Raw genomic sequence first — 15,629 nt, 5'->3', positions numbered from 1 at the left:
CCCTTCCCCCTGGCTGGAGCAACTCCCAATGGGATGCAGTAATTTTATCAGTCCCCCAGTGGGACTCAATGGCCATGAGCAGAAAATGACTGGCTGGAGGAAGGATGGGTTGTGAAAAGATAAAGAACAATGCCCCACCTGGTTTCAATGGATGGCCCATTAGCAGAATATCTCCCATGAAGATCAGGATCACTGCCCCCACCCTCAACAGACGGTGATAGAACAGATGCCTTTTATCACACTCTGTATTGTAATGTGCGGTTTATAATCAGGTGTAGTTTATAATCGTGAAATTACTTCCCAGGAGTACCCCAGGTAAGAGCCTGTTTGGTTGGACTCAGGAAAAGAGTTTAAAATGGTACTTGGGCCGCAGCTATAATCCACATTAATCCTCACCATTCCCTCTCCTTGATGGAAAAAAGCATCTTGCTGCTGTCTGGGGAGCAAGAGTGGGAAATTCTTCAGAGAGCAAAGGAGAGTGCCCTTGTGGGTGCCTCTGTGAGACACACCCTGTGATGCTCTCAGCTGCTGGGGCTCTGTCCCCAACCCCAGAGTCAATTAAGGCAGCAGGACGTGGCTCTGCCAGCACAGCAGCCTAATTGTGATGAATGCATCTCTGATATTGAACTGGCTGGATGCTCCAAGAACCTAATTTGTGAAAGAGAACAGCACTAAGGTAATAAACTTCTGTCCAGCTCTCATAATTTGTAATAATGTCTGACAAAGACCAGATATGAATTTAGTTATTGGTCATTGTCTTCAGAAGCAAATGCTAAGTTGCTCATGCAGAAGATCCATTTATTAGATATATGAATTTGGAAAGGGGCAAAACAAAACTGGAACGCACATATGGCCAATTTCCCATCTTGACTTTGAAAGGCTTTTCGATTTTTTATTGCACCTGGAGTGAAAGTAGCTAGTTAAACCCAAAACCCTTGTCCAATTACTACCAAGGCCAAGTTACATTTTAAATATACATTTACAAATTTTGTTCCAGGACAAAGAAAATCCTAAAGGGCAAGGAAACATTTTCAGAGAGCTTTGGAAAGACAGATGTGCTACACTGAAGCTGAGATGCTGGGTTCCCATGAGTCTTGTACTATTTTCTTATTGTTCTGCATCTGACACAACCACAAGGATTTGCAGAGAAAATCAAGAAGCAGCAGACCTGATCCTTGGTACTGAAGTCAATGCCCCAACCAGCTCAGCAGTGCACCATGCCCCAAATTCCATCTGCAAGGAGCATCTCCAGGCTGCAGTACATAAAGCATTGTTTTATGTTGCCATTTCACTGTTTCAGTGTGCTGTACAAGGATCAGTTATTATTACAGCTGTTGGGATGGCTCATGGTCACTGTGGGATTCCCAGGGCTGTGGCACATCTGAGTGTATTCCACCTGAGCTCCCACCTCAGCATCCTCTGCAAAGTGGTCAGTGGGTCAAAGCAGCCATAAATACACCAGATTTACCAAAACTTCCATACAGCTCAAGTGCAGCACCTTCTACCACACCTTGTATTTTTTTCCTGGCAAGACTCACTGATTAGATCTTGAATTTCAGGGAGCACAATATTCAGTAATAAGACACTTTGCTGTAGCATCACTGAACCTCTCCATATTTTTGCTGTGTTCATCTTTACAGCTTGTGAATGTCCTTTGAGCAGCCCTTACTTTTTACAAGGTTCTTTTGTTCCTTTACACCAATATTCCTCACCCTCCTGAAATGCTTTTGATTTACATGAACAGCACAAGCAATTCTTTCATACAACTCCTAGGAGATTTGGAAGTAATTTTTTTGGCTTTAGTTGTCTCAGATCTTAACTGCTTCAGATTCAGCAAGCATTACCAGCCACCCTTTTCTTGTAGCCTGTGATTTGAAAAACTCCTCAGTGAGAGGCAGCTGCTGATTCTCTTGATTTCCCATGCAACCCCTATAAAGCAGAGCTCGAAAAGATCACAAAAACCATACTCAAATTTAAGTGGCACTGGATAATCATCAAACAGAAACTTCCTTGGGCCATACATCTACTTAGCACAATGTAAGAAACTTCACTGGAAAAGGGGAAAAAGGAAAAGAGGGATTTATTTTATATTTATCTATCAATATTCCAGATACTCTCCCGAATTTAGCAAGACTTTAAAGGGGACTCTGAGAAAGCACAGGTACAGGGAAGAACAAGAGCAGAAAAGATCCCATGAATTCACAATCTGTGTGTAACAAGCATGTTTTGTTCATGAGCCAGTTGAAAATGATGCAAAACACTTGAGAATTTCACATGACCCAATCTTGGTATTTTTCAAATACAGAATTGATTTCATAACCAGAAGTTAACCAAGGTACAGAAGCGAGAAGCCCTGTGTTCCACAATGGCAGGTTGGTTTCAGTGGCTGGTCATGGACTTGGGGTCATGTCAGCAAAAGTTGATCCTGCAGTGATGAGCTTTGCAATTCAGAAACTGCATCGTGAACGACCAATCCTGGTCATAAAGATCAAACCATTTGGTTTTCAGTTTTCCTACAGAAAAAAAAGAGAGGAACCTTTTCCTCTGAGTTACAATTGCACATATAAACAAGCTTCAGACAATCCCATAAATGGGATCATTCATCAATAAATCCTTCATTTGTTCAGGTCCCACAACAGACACTTCACCTTGGATATAAACCATCCATAGCAACATGACAAGTGTGTGTGCAGTACTTGAGCCCTAAGATAAGAATAAAATAAAATGTAAAAGGCAAACCTCAAAGAGACTCTAAAGCTATATAAAGAACTTGAAGGATTGTTTTTCTCTATTTTCTTTTTCTTTTCTATTTTATTTTCTTTTTCTTGCATTATCCCAAGGTAGGAATTCCTGAAGCTGCCCTTGGTAGGTGCTTGGCACATCGTGTTCCAAGAGTTCTGCATTTCAGCTCAGGCACTGGGGACTGTTTTTAAGCTCTGTCCTGGCACCTTCCAAAAGAGATCCCTACAGCTGCCATTTGCACATTTTAATGCCCAGAGTTGTTTCTTCCCTGCTCATTTTCATGTAAAGCAGGATGAATGTTTGGTTTTAGTCCTCTGCTGCTAATTGAAATCTCCAAAAGCAAACTTTGATTAAAGCTTCACGCGCAGACCTGGTCCAGCTGAGAGCACAGATCAACTCTGTTGGTTTTTCTCTCTCCCTGCCTTGCTTTTCTGTCCTGTCCTGGGTGTCACACACAGGGTGTGCCTTTCAGGAAAGCTCCCTGGCAGTGCTGCCCTCACCTTTTACTGAAATGCAGGCAGCAAAGCCTTTCAGAGCTGTGGATGCTGGCTTGTTTCTGACTTACTGCTTTCACTGTCCCCCCTCTGCAGCTCCTGCACACAGAATGTCTGCTCACCAAACCTGAACTTACCCAGCCCTGCTCAGGTTATACTCACACGTGCCTTACACTTTAAAATACTTCCCAATTCCTGTACCACTCACAGGAAAGCGTTTGGCCAATTAAAGATCGCAGAAGGCTGTGCATAAAACCTTTTACAAACCAACTCAGCCTTTCTAAAAGCAAGGACATAAGCAAAAAATTGGATTCAAATCCATATTTTGACTATCTAGAAAAAAAAAGAAAAAAAAAAAGTACTTTGAGTTATGCAGAGCCAGGGCTGGGAGCCACATGCAATATTTTTAGATACCCAGACTTCTTACTTGCTTTAAATGTCAGGGCACTCAAACTAATTAGTGTTCTGCCTCACCTATTCACAGTGCTGCCTTCAAAGCCAGCAGGAATGCTGCTGCCTGCTTCACTGGGAGTGGAATGACGTGGAATGAGGATGGGAACCACAAAGGATTAGGAAGCATTAACAGCAGAGAGAAGCAGGATGCTGCAATTAAAGCACTGCTGTAATTGCAGGATTGCCCCTGGTGCAGGGACACCACGGGAGAGGCTGCTCCAGCCCCTGGGCTCCCCTGCCACAGGCTGAGCACACAGAGCATCCACCAGAAAGGGCAGCAGTACAGGGATCTCATTTGGGAAGACAACTTTTACGAGCAGTTGTTTTTGTGCTAAGCAAAGATCTACTGGTATGTGAAATTTATGACTTATTCAAATGGAAGAGAGGGATGAAAGCAGGTATTTGTGTTTAGCATCCAGTGGCAGTGGCCTTCCCTCTTCTCCTTCCATGGGGAACTTATTACATCAACTAAGAGGGATGAAAGAGGTGTTTACTCATCCCCATGGACTATCAGAGTGAACAATGCTCTTGCTGACTTCCCTGTGTTCCTGGAGGCAGAACATCCCCCAACGACTTTACTTCCAATAAAAATCTATTACTATCATCCTGCAAGCTCCATGTACATCTAAAAGCAATCTTTTCCTGTAGTTTCCCTCTCTCATTACCCTTGACAGTGAAGGACATCTGCCCCCATCACCTGGCCCCCCAACAGGAGAGCCCAGGAGGCAGCACAGGAATTCAGGAGCAGTGACAGTGCTATTGCTGCCACCAGGGCAAACACAAAATTGCAGAACAGCCCACCAGATAAAAATGCTCTGAATAGGGAGGAAAATCACCAGCACTCCTGGGGTGTAATGCTTCCCAGCTATCTCCAAGAAAAAAAAGAGTGGATTTCAAAGGGGGATGGAACTTTCTGTTCCAGCACCTGCTGAATGTCCCCCACTGCTCTCCAGGGAGGTTTCAGAGCATCTCAGCTGCCTGTGCTATTATTATGTCAGCACTTCTCTTGCTTAAATCCTTTCCCAAGCAGTCTGAAATCCAGCCATTGTAATTCCAGGTGTGCTGAAAATGGGCCTGAAATTTTCTTCTACTGTGTGATGCATTAACCTGGCTTAAAAACACCAGGGCTTGCATGCAGCTCTGTACTTTGGGTGCTCTTCTTGTAAGACAAAATTGCAGCTGGAGAAAAGGGAATGTGGCTCTGCTGGAGATTTATTTATCTGGATCACAAAAGGGTAGTGAATACAGGCAAAAGAAATCCAGTACAACTGTATACTTTGGGTTTTCTGCCACGGGACAATAGGGGAGAGATGTTGTGCACTTCCACTATGTAAGGATCCATAACAAATGTATTGACTTTCAAAATTCACCTGAAATTCTGGTTAAGCAAACCAAACACTGAAATCAGTAAAAACCAGAAGTGTAGGCTTAATAATTTTTACTACAACAGCTCTGTAGACAGAGTACCCACCCCCATATGCAATGGAAGCCAAATGGAAACTGGGAATACATTAATATCCCTAATATTTACTGTTTGGAAGTGTTATTTATCTGTTATAACTATATAATAGTGAGATTCTTCATATCATAATGCAGAATGCATGTAAACAGCACTTCCTTTTCTTAACTCAATCATGGGCTTGGATTAAACAACAGGAGACCAAATGAGACTATCACTAAACTCATAAAATCTCATTTTTGCCTTTTTGAAAGCAATCAACTTTTTACCCTTTTCACACTGAAAGAAAAAATACAGCTACAACAAAATCACACAAATTATTATTATTTAGTTTGGATAATGTGTCTGGAATAGCTTTATTTTATCTTCATGCCCGTTAGGATCAGAATTCTGATCAAGGCAGTTTCTGCATATTCTGCAGGTTGGATTCAGCTCTAGATCAGAGCTTTTCTCTCTCCCAGGTGAAAGGAAGAGAAATTTCAGCCCTCAAATCAAACCTCTAGATCCCCAAGACTTCACAAGATGCACAATCACACACTCATTTTGCCTTTTAAGTTCTTTTTTTCCCCCAGTAACAGAACTGCCATGATACCTAAGGCTTTTAAAACCCTCACACAGCAAACTGGGCATCTGAAAAACAGAACTCCATGAGCTTGTGGCTATTAAAAATCCCTGTGGAGCACTGTGAACCATCCAAACTGCCCAGAGCCCAGTTTGGAAGACCAATAATGAATGAATTACAATAGTCAATAAGGGATGTAATTAAGGAAGTAGGTTCTTCTGACATTTACATTTTGCTAGCTGCCACATGTCCATGAAATGTGTTATTGTTTTCCTTCTGAAGCACCAGGGTCTATAAATACCTTATAAGCATCATACACAGATTTTTAAGTCCTCTCCTCTGCCATATTCTAATTAGACACATTTATTGCATGTAGAACAGTAAATGCCATGTTTTACTGGTCATATTTACAAGCAAGAAGATGGAAAGTGTCAAGGAGCAGGGCATGACTCCCAGCCAGCCCAGAGGGATCTCCTGCAGACAGAAGCTGTGGGCAATGCACAAAGAAGGGCTCCAAATGTCAACATTTTCAACTCTACATGCAAAAATTTTGGTTTTTTTACAGTTATTGCTCTTCATTGCTATTATGTAATATTTTTTACACAAGCAGCTCTTAGAATCCTCAGCATGGTCCAAGACCAAACATTTCCTACAAGATAAGTTCCTATAAATAAATAATACTGATTTTAGAGAGAGGAAGGAAGGAAGGAAGGAAGGAAGGAAGGAAGGAAGGAAGGAAGGAAGGAAGGGAGGGAGGGAGGGAGGGAGGGAGGGAGGGAGGAAGGGAGGAAGGAAGGAAGGAAGGAAGGAAGGGAGGAAGGAAGGAAGGAAGGAAGGAAGGAAGGAAGGAAGGAAGGAAGGAAGGAAGGAAGGAAGGAAGGAAGGAAGGAAGGAAGGAAGGAAGGAAGGAAGGAAGGAAGGAAGGAAGGAAGGAAGGAAGGAAGGAAGGAAGGAAGGAAGGAAGGAAGGAAGGAAGGAAGGAAGGAAGGAAGGAAGGAAGGAAGGAAGGGAGGGAGGGAGGGAGGGAGGGAGGGAAAGAAAGAAGTAATACCAGAGAGTTTATATTTAAATTCCAGCCTTTGAAAACTAAAGGCCAGATGCCCCCTGGGACATCTCTGGGATGCATGAATGCTGTAGCTCCTCAGCATCATCAGGTTTAAAACAAATTTGTAGCATGGGAGTATTTTAAAGAAAAAAATAAGGGAGTACTGCATGAATATGTGTAAAGAATTCCTCCAAAATATGATGGGTAGGGTAGGAAGGGATTAGGGAGTAATTTATTAAGAAAACTGAATAAATGAATGGTGAAAGTTGGTACTGTGGATTGACTCCTCAAAAGCTGATGAAGAGTAAAGGCAGCCATGAAGAGCCTGGAAAAAAACAATTCAGCAATGGGCTGATAAAAGAGAGAAGGCAGATTCAGCCCAGGAATGCAAAGGGAAGTGTGACATGATCAAAAGAATAAGCTGAGGCAGCAATCCTGGCAGTCACAATGGATTTCAAAAATAAAAGTCAAATTTGTCAAGGACAAAAAAAGGGATAACAATTGAGACACGAGATGAAGAGAGGCAGGACTGGGTTTTAACTCTCAGTGTGAGAGCAAATGCTGTATTTCAGAGCAGGTGAGAAGAATTCTGCAAGATCTGCAGTCACCCTGGGTGTGGCAATCAAAACATCACTAGGTCAAACAGGCTGCTGAATTTACAGGGCTGAATAATAAATAGATGATGCTGATATTTTGCTCAGCTCTCTGAAAAGGAGGTCAGAGAGAGACCTCTGGGAGTCAGGATTAAAAGGCCTGGTTTAGCCTCACTGAGCTTGAGCTGTTGGCTAAACATGCAAGGAGAGGGCTGGAGAGACAGATCAAGATTGGAGCAGAAGACAGAGCTGGCATCACTTGGTTTGACACAATAACCAAATTTATGTCTGCAAATAAAATAACTGGCAAAAAGCACAGCAGGGCAAAAAAAAAAACCCAAAAAGAAACCCAAAACAAACAAGGACAGAGAGCACACAGGAGAGGCTGTAGGAAAACAGGTAAAATCCAGAGACCAGAGCTGGTGTGGAATCAGCTGGTCAGGCAAGATGCTGACAGGGATCACACCTGGGATCAGCCAGGAAGGGGCCAGCAGGAACTTTGGGAAGTTTCAAAGACATGAAGGGGACAAAGCCCACCTGTGGAAACCCCAGGCAGGGAGCACCAGCATCCTCCTGGCCACTCCCACCCTCTGGCAAACACAAAACCCAGTGAACTCCTCACCCCATCTCTCCAGCTCACTGCAGAGCAAGCAAAAGAAATTAATTCCTTCTTTTATTTCTATTTTTAAAGACTCAGAGACGCTCAGTGATAGAGACTGTGACAGTTTGACATTTCATCTGCTCCAGCACATGTGCTTCAAGGAATAACTGCAGATCCACGATCGTACCTCGATTTCTGGTCAGGGATGCCAGAACCACCAGATTTCCAGCAAAGTCAAGAAGTACCTTTGGTACATTTTAAACGAGGCTTCTTTTGCCAACAGTGAGAATTTTAATCTTGCTAAAATTTTCTTTCAGCCAAGTTTAGCTGTCCTGTTAGCAATCTATCAGCATAATTAACACCATCACTCACATGAATAGGGAAGAGCAGCAAATCCAGGGGTTATCAGCAGAAAACTGATAAAGCCTCAGAACAGGCTGGAAAATGCTTTTATAGAAACAAGTTGAGAAATCTGCACTTTAAGGTCAAGAGAGCTTACAAGTTCAGGAAGATGGGCGAGATGTTGGCATCCAAAACATTGGCTGGAACACTTCAGAGCCATAACACAATCTCAGTTAAAGAGAACAACCTGAGGACAACAGGATTATAGCCACCCACCACGTGTATTATTTATTTGGATGTCAGTGAGATTTAAAGCAGAATCACCAGTTCTGTGGTCAGCATGAGGAGACAAATTAATTTTTTTCTAAAATAGAATTCTTCAGGCAAGGTTTGGTCCCCCTTACATGAAGGAACACCATTTCAGGCAGGTAAAACCTCAAAGATAATAAAATAAAATAAAATAAAATAAAATAAAATAAAATAAAATAAAATCCTCAGCAAAGATAATGAAGGTTGGAGGAACTGATAGATAACAAGAACAGATAGTCAACATGAAATATATGTATTTATACACAGGGTTTTCCTTTTTGGGTTTCACACTGCCTGAAGAAAATGGTTACAGATCAAATTCATGAAATATGAGCAACACACTGGAATACTTATCTGCAAAAAATACTGAAACCCCACCAGAGTATTCTTAGAAATGTTACTATCCCACAGACTGCACCCAAGAGCTTTATTTCAATAAGGATAGGGGTCAACATCTCTGAAAGAGAATAGACAGTGCAAATAAAACTCACTTTCAGGGTGCTACAAAATAGAAGAAAATTGGTGAGATGACTGTCATCTTCATCAGCTGGGTTACAATCCATCTGTTTAGGGTATTTCCCATAAATAACCAAGATACTGCCACTGATTTACCCTGCTTTTGGGCCAGTGGGGGAATGCAGATAAATAATTTAGCTGTACAATACCTCACAGAGAGCTGTATTTTACAACATAATCTGGAAATTTGCACATACACGAGCTGATACAAAATTTTACTTTAGCAGAAATAATTTCTTGCTTAGAGCCAAATAGTAATTTCTTGCTTTTATCTCATTTCTTTTTGACAGTTTAGGGGCTTGCCATTGAAGTCGACAGCATTTTGCAATTAGAGACAACAAGAGTTTAAAAGCACACCTCACTGCGTGGAGGTGGAAGGAAATCTTTTCCCAAGCATTTCAGAGGATTTAATTATTAGTTTCAAATACATTTTTGGAAAGGAACCTGCAAGTAAACAGAGATTTATGGCCACATAAATAAACAATGAGACAATTACAGGCTCTTTACAGAGCCCAGATTAGTCGTGCATGTCTAATGAAGCATCACTGAGCTATCTCAGGGAGATGGCCTGATGTGTGTGATTAACAAAACAACACTCAGGAACAGCTAACCAACAATGATGGACCTCCACACAGTCTGCATTTCCTTCCACATGCATAGTTATGGCTTTTGTAGCTTTCTTAGCAAATTACCAATCACTGCCTTGCACCCTGAAAGGGAGAATATTAAATAACACAATGCAATTATTTGTATTTTTGCTGTATGAAGATCATGCTTTTGAAAATATAAAAGAATTCCCGTAAAATAATTTAAGAATATATTGCAGCATTGAGATCTAACCAGATGGATATGACAGAATAAATGGTAAACAATTATTTTCATATAATACACAGCAAGGAAATCTCTCAAGTGGTATTGAGTAGAGAAAGTCTGATTTCAGCAATAATTATGGTAGGGTTTTTTTTACAGTAAAAACCAAAAGAAAATGTATCTCCTTCAGATAAGATACAGTAATTTCACGATTATAAGCCGCACCTGATTATAAAATGGTGTTGGCAACTGTCTTGGGTTACAATACAGAGTGTGATAAAAGGTATCTGTTCTATCACCATCTGTTGAGGGTGGGGCAGTGATCCTGATCTCAACGGCAGATATTCTGCTAAGGGGCCATCCATTGAAACCAGGCAGGGCATTGTTCTTTATCTTTTCACAACCCATCCTTCCTCCAGCCAGTCATTTTCTGCTCATGGCCATTGAGTCCCACTGTGGCACTGATAAAATTACTGCATCCCATTGGGAGTTGCTCCAGCCAGGGGGAAGAGCCCAACATTTCTTACCAAGATAAAAACAGAGGTTTTGGGACACTAAGGGAGCCCCTTTCTCCACTGGACTCCAGAGGAAAACTGGATTTCTCCACATCACCACTGGAGCTCCGGAGGGAAACTGCACCTTGTACAGGAGCACTGCTCCAACTGAGCCACATCTGTCACTGCAGGAGGATGCAGCCACCATGGAATGGGACTGCTGCCAACACCCTGCCTGATGGGTGTCAGGTTGTACTCTGACTGTGTCAGGGTTTGGGGTTTGTTCTTTGTAGTACTGTATTTCTATTTTGATTTCCCTAGAAAAGAACTGTTATTCCTAATTCCCATATCTTTGCCTGAGAGCCCCTTGATTTCAAAATTATAACAATTTGGAGGGAGGGGGTTTACATTCTCCATTTCAAAGAGAAGCTCCTGCCTTTCTCAGCAGACACCTGTCCTCCCAACTAAAACAGCAACTTTTCCTTCTTTGTCCATATATCAGCCACACCTGATTATAAGCCGCACTTTGGGTTCGGAGCAAAATTTTAGTCAGAATGGTGCAGCTTATAATGGTGAAATTACTGTACATATTCAGCAAACATAATCTGGAGAAAACAAATGGAATGGATGGAAAACATCTGACAGCAGAAAATAAAAGGTGCATTTACAAGATTAATAGGGTCAAACCCCATGTGTAATGACAATTTTTGGCATACATGCAACAGGAGAACATCCTGTTAGTCATATTAAATACAATTTTTTGCTATCATGCTCTAAATACACTGACAAGGACTTGGAAAGTGGTATGAAGGGACCTCTTTAGTTTAATCCTTGGCATGGAATGATGGAATATAAGAAAGGATGTTATTATTTCTATTGCAGTGCTGTAGATGAACCATATTGTACTGCATCTACACTGCAAACTTGCACCAAAATCCTTCTTGTATTTCTCTTGGTCAGATATATTATTTCCAAATTATATTCCACCTCCAATTCAATCTCCTTCATGGATAAATTTACTCAAAGGGCAGAATTCCTGATGGCTGGAATAATACCATTATTAAAATCAATACTTTTTGATGAATATTATGTCTGGAACATATTAAGGAGAGCCATAAAGTAGAGGAAGAAAAAAAACCTGCTTATCATTTTCAGTAGTAACCCAACCAGAGCCCTTCATCTGTAACGAATTATGGAGCAATTCTCCTAAATCATCTGTATGAAGTCAGCTATGACACTGCCAATTTTTAAAAAAAAATTCACTGGTTTTGAGCTACAAATTGATTTTTTATTGTGATAAATTAAAATCCAATGGCAGCCTACAAGGTATTCAACATGAAGCAGCTCAGTTTCTTTTTCTGAATATTTTTATTATTTTCTATCACACTGGACTGGCACTGGGGCAGACATGACAAGAATGGACAATGGTGGAAGTTAAGAAAGGACATTCTAGAGAGGTAAATAATCTTTCCAAAATACTTTTTTGGGAATTCCAAAATAATGGAAATACAACCAAGGGAAAAAGCATTGTGGGGGACAGGGAGGGTTGTTAAAGGAGGAGAAAGCAAATGCAAGATTATCCAGGCTCTTCCCTATGCTGAATAAAAGCAACCACCAGGCTCCAAACTTTAGAAACTCTCAAGTTGAACATGGATAGCAGAAGATCAATGTGAGTGAAATATAATCTTTTCCCATCCCTTTACAGTTTCTTCCCATCCAAAAACCTGGGCTGAGCAAACACACAACCCCTAGTTCTGCCAGGTTTTGGGATTTTCCAGCAGGGATGGCAACGAGATGACAACTGCAGGCTGGCAAAGCAGAGACAGGCTGGATGAGAAACACTAAGAATGAACAGGACAAGGGTGTGAAACTGGCACAAGGAGAGACCCAAGCTGGGAAAAAAGCCCAGGGGATGGTGGCTGTGAAGACCTGGCAGAGGATTTCAGCTCTGCTCCTCTGCTCCAAACCCTTGGCATGGGAAGCACGACTCCCCTGTTTTGACAACACCACGTAAAAACTGCGGTGGAAAGCTCCCCACATGGCTCTGTCACAGCCCTGCTGCAAGAAGGACAACTCAATAGTCCTGTCCATCACTTGGGCAGCTCAGGGGCAGACATCTGCAGGGTGGATTTAAGGGTTTCATTCTGAGCCTCAGTGGGTGAGTGACAGGTTTACTATAAGGATGATATAGTTCTGTCAGATTTAGAGTATGGGATGTCAGAGCTGTGAAATGAAGGAGACTTGTTCCCATGTCCCCACCTCGCTTTCTGCAGACAGGAGATGCTGCAGGATGCTGCAGGAGAGGCAGCTGGAATAAAGCACACCTTTGTTTCTGAAACATGTCCCCTTCTCCCTCTTTATTCTAGGCAAAAAATTCCAGTCTGAGACAAGTGCAAAAGGAACAGACCTTCTCTTTCCCCTTTTTATTTCCCCAATAAAAGGCTTTAATCTCAAGAAAGCAACTGTGGCTGGGGTGCAATTTGCACTGACAGCCCTAATTCTGACATTTTCTATTTTCTCTAACCCCAGCAATGCCCTCTGAAACACAGCTTTTGCATGGATACTTTACACAACACATCCCAAATGAGCTTTTCATTACTAACTACTCGTATTATGTATCAGTGAGCTCAATGACATTGATTTTCTAATAATATAAATTAACTGGCAAAGATAATTTCATCTATCATCAGTAGGGTTTTATTTCTGGCACCATGTTAAATAGTTAATCTTCCAAAAGATTAAATCAAGAGCTTTTTAAAATTCAAGGCAGAGCTTAAACTGCTGTAAAAATCTTCTTAATTATGATTAAAACAGTTTGTGTGTTGTTGCTTTATATCTAAGTAGTGTAATGTTTTGCTTAGGTTTCTTCTTTTAGAGCAATTTAAAAAATCAAACATGGTATTGCTGTGGCAGAAACTGTGTAAGGCATGAAAGTCCCTGCAACTTCCCCCACCAGATGCTCCTGGGGAAGCTGCTGCTTCACACAGACAACCTCAAATTTTCCAGTATTTTACTTTTCTTTTTGTAAAAAGTATAATTTTTTTACCACTGACAATACACAAGCTACAAGTGATGTAAAGGATGATAGTCCTTTAATAATCAAACCTCTGAGATGTTTCATGTGTGTTTGCACAGTAAGATTCCACTGGAATTTTTTTTCCAGGCAGGAAATGCTTCTAAAGGAACCAGGGAAAGATGTAACTGTCCCACCACACGATAACTTCACTTACCCCTGTCTTTTCATCAAAGATTTTGATTCCCCCAAAGGAAACTGTTAAGAAGACTTTTTGTTTATGTTCCCCTTTCGATCGAGCCGCAGCAACAATTCCCTGTGGAAATAAAAAAGCAGTTTTGCTTGGTTTCATGACTCTCTCAGGTGCCACACATTTGCTTGAGGACAATTCACCATTTTTCTAGGAAAACTTAAAGATTTTCCAGGAACAGCCCCCTCCTTACTTCTGGCTTCCTCCCTTTCTTCAAGGTACATCTCTTTATGCTACCCAGAGAGCATTTCAAATGTGCTCCCACTTCCAACCTCTGCACTAGCTAATCCTCCATGAAATTTGTTTTCATGGAAGCTGAAGGTCATTTCTAGCACACTTTTCCCAGCTATAAGCTGTTCTGTTTTATTTATTCTTTTTTTAAATAGGAAAAAAAACCCAACAAGCAGCACAGGAGACAAAATGCCAATGAATTTAGCTTACTTCACACTCATGTAGTATAAGCAAATTAAGCTTTTTATAGAAGAAAAATATTCTTCTGAAAATCAAACTACACCTGTGCTGTGAAAAACTGGTATTGAGGGTTATTTTTTCTTCAGTATCTCAGACTTTTACTTTGCAAGAGAACTTGCTGATACCATCTCATGCATTATTCTCCCACAGCAGAATTAGAACAGCAACTTGAGTTTCCACCTTCTCAGGAGCTTCCCCTGACCAACTGAGATCAAATATAGTCAGTTGTACTCCTAAATGAAATGAAACAACTAATTTAGGTTTTAAGACCTTCATTGCTGCCACTACAAGGATCTGATCTCAAAAACCCAAAACTTTATGGGGGGGCCTCAAAATTCATGTTATGGAAGACAGGGTTTCCAGAGCCTATAAATTAATGCTCTGCTCTCAAAAATGAATTTCTAGCACTCCCTTTCTTTAACAGTTTTAGCAATTTCCCAGTACTGTTTAATCTTGCCACCTACAGGTATTAGGCACCTGGGAAATGTGGAAATATTAATTCATGGAGGAGAGAGACAAAAAGGTTTGTGCAGCAGAACAGTGACAACTCTCCCCACAGTGCCAGGAACTATGAAATGAAGAAAACACCCACACACATTTAAATCAGGCAGGAATATTGTGGCAGACGTGACACACCAACAGAGCAACTTTTGGAGCGGATTAATTTTTGCCTGCCATAAAAGTGTAAATTATCTCCCAGATCTTGCTTTCAGGTTGTTGAACCTCAAGCTGAGTGCCACCCCATGCTGTTTCCCCCATGAGTAACTCATTCCTCCTGGATGGACTGGAACCCTGCGGGCTGGCAGTGCACCAGACACCATTTAGTGATTTCTCCTCCTGAAAAAAAAACAGCAATGGAAAATCCATCACCTCTCTAGGCTGGGAGGGAAATAAAAGGGAAAAAGCAGCAGAGGGTTTGCTGCTAACCTGGTTTGTAACCCTGCAGTGCAGAGATGGGAAGTGAACAGCCAAGAGCACTCCAGGAAAACACAACCCAGTGAGTGAAGCTTTTCCACAGGTCCCAGGGTGAGGGACAGAAAGATTCCTACAGCAACTCTCATGTTCTGAGACAGACTGGGCCATAGAGGGAGGTCTGCCCACCCATGACACCACAACCTTACACCCAAATCTGCCTTTGTCACAGCTGCATTTCATCCCCAAAATTCCAGGGACCCCTCTTTATGCTCTCATGGCCCATCCTCTGAGTGCACTGCCTGGTTTTGGAACACATCAGCCCTGCCACTGCTGGTGCAAGACATTCTCCTCCCAGTGAGGACACCAGTTTCTCCTAAATCTGGCTGCCTACACCCGTCACTCACAGCCAGAGGCAGTGCTGTAGTTGATTAGAAATGTCATAGAAAATGCTCTGATATCCCATTTTCCTCCACAGTCGTTTACTTCCCTTTTGCATAATAAAATTATTCAATTTGCAGCGCGTTGTTTGTAATTTGTGGACAAATTGCAGTGGTGTCAAT

At 41.6% G+C, this 15,629-nt stretch overlaps 1 protein-coding gene across 16 annotated transcripts in view; it reads right to left on the bottom strand.

The window, feature by feature from the left end:
• Window positions 1-15,629, bottom strand: part of DAB1 (DAB adaptor protein 1) — a 408,913-nt gene that overhangs the window by 45,713 nt on the left and 347,571 nt on the right. For all 16 annotated transcript variants that reach the window (XM_033068085.2, XM_033068083.2, XM_033068091.2 and 13 more), the window contains one exon: window positions 13,651-13,749. In XM_033068085.2, the coding sequence (XP_032923976.1) occupies window positions 13,651-13,749 (99 nt within the window). The remainder of the gene's footprint in view (window positions 1-13,650; window positions 13,750-15,629) is intronic.

Source organism: Catharus ustulatus, chromosome 9 (assembly GCF_009819885.2).
Source record: "Catharus ustulatus isolate bCatUst1 chromosome 9, bCatUst1.pri.v2, whole genome shotgun sequence".
NCBI lineage: Eukaryota > Metazoa > Chordata > Aves > Passeriformes > Turdidae > Catharus > Catharus ustulatus.
This window is presented reverse-complemented; position numbering and strand designations above follow the sequence as displayed.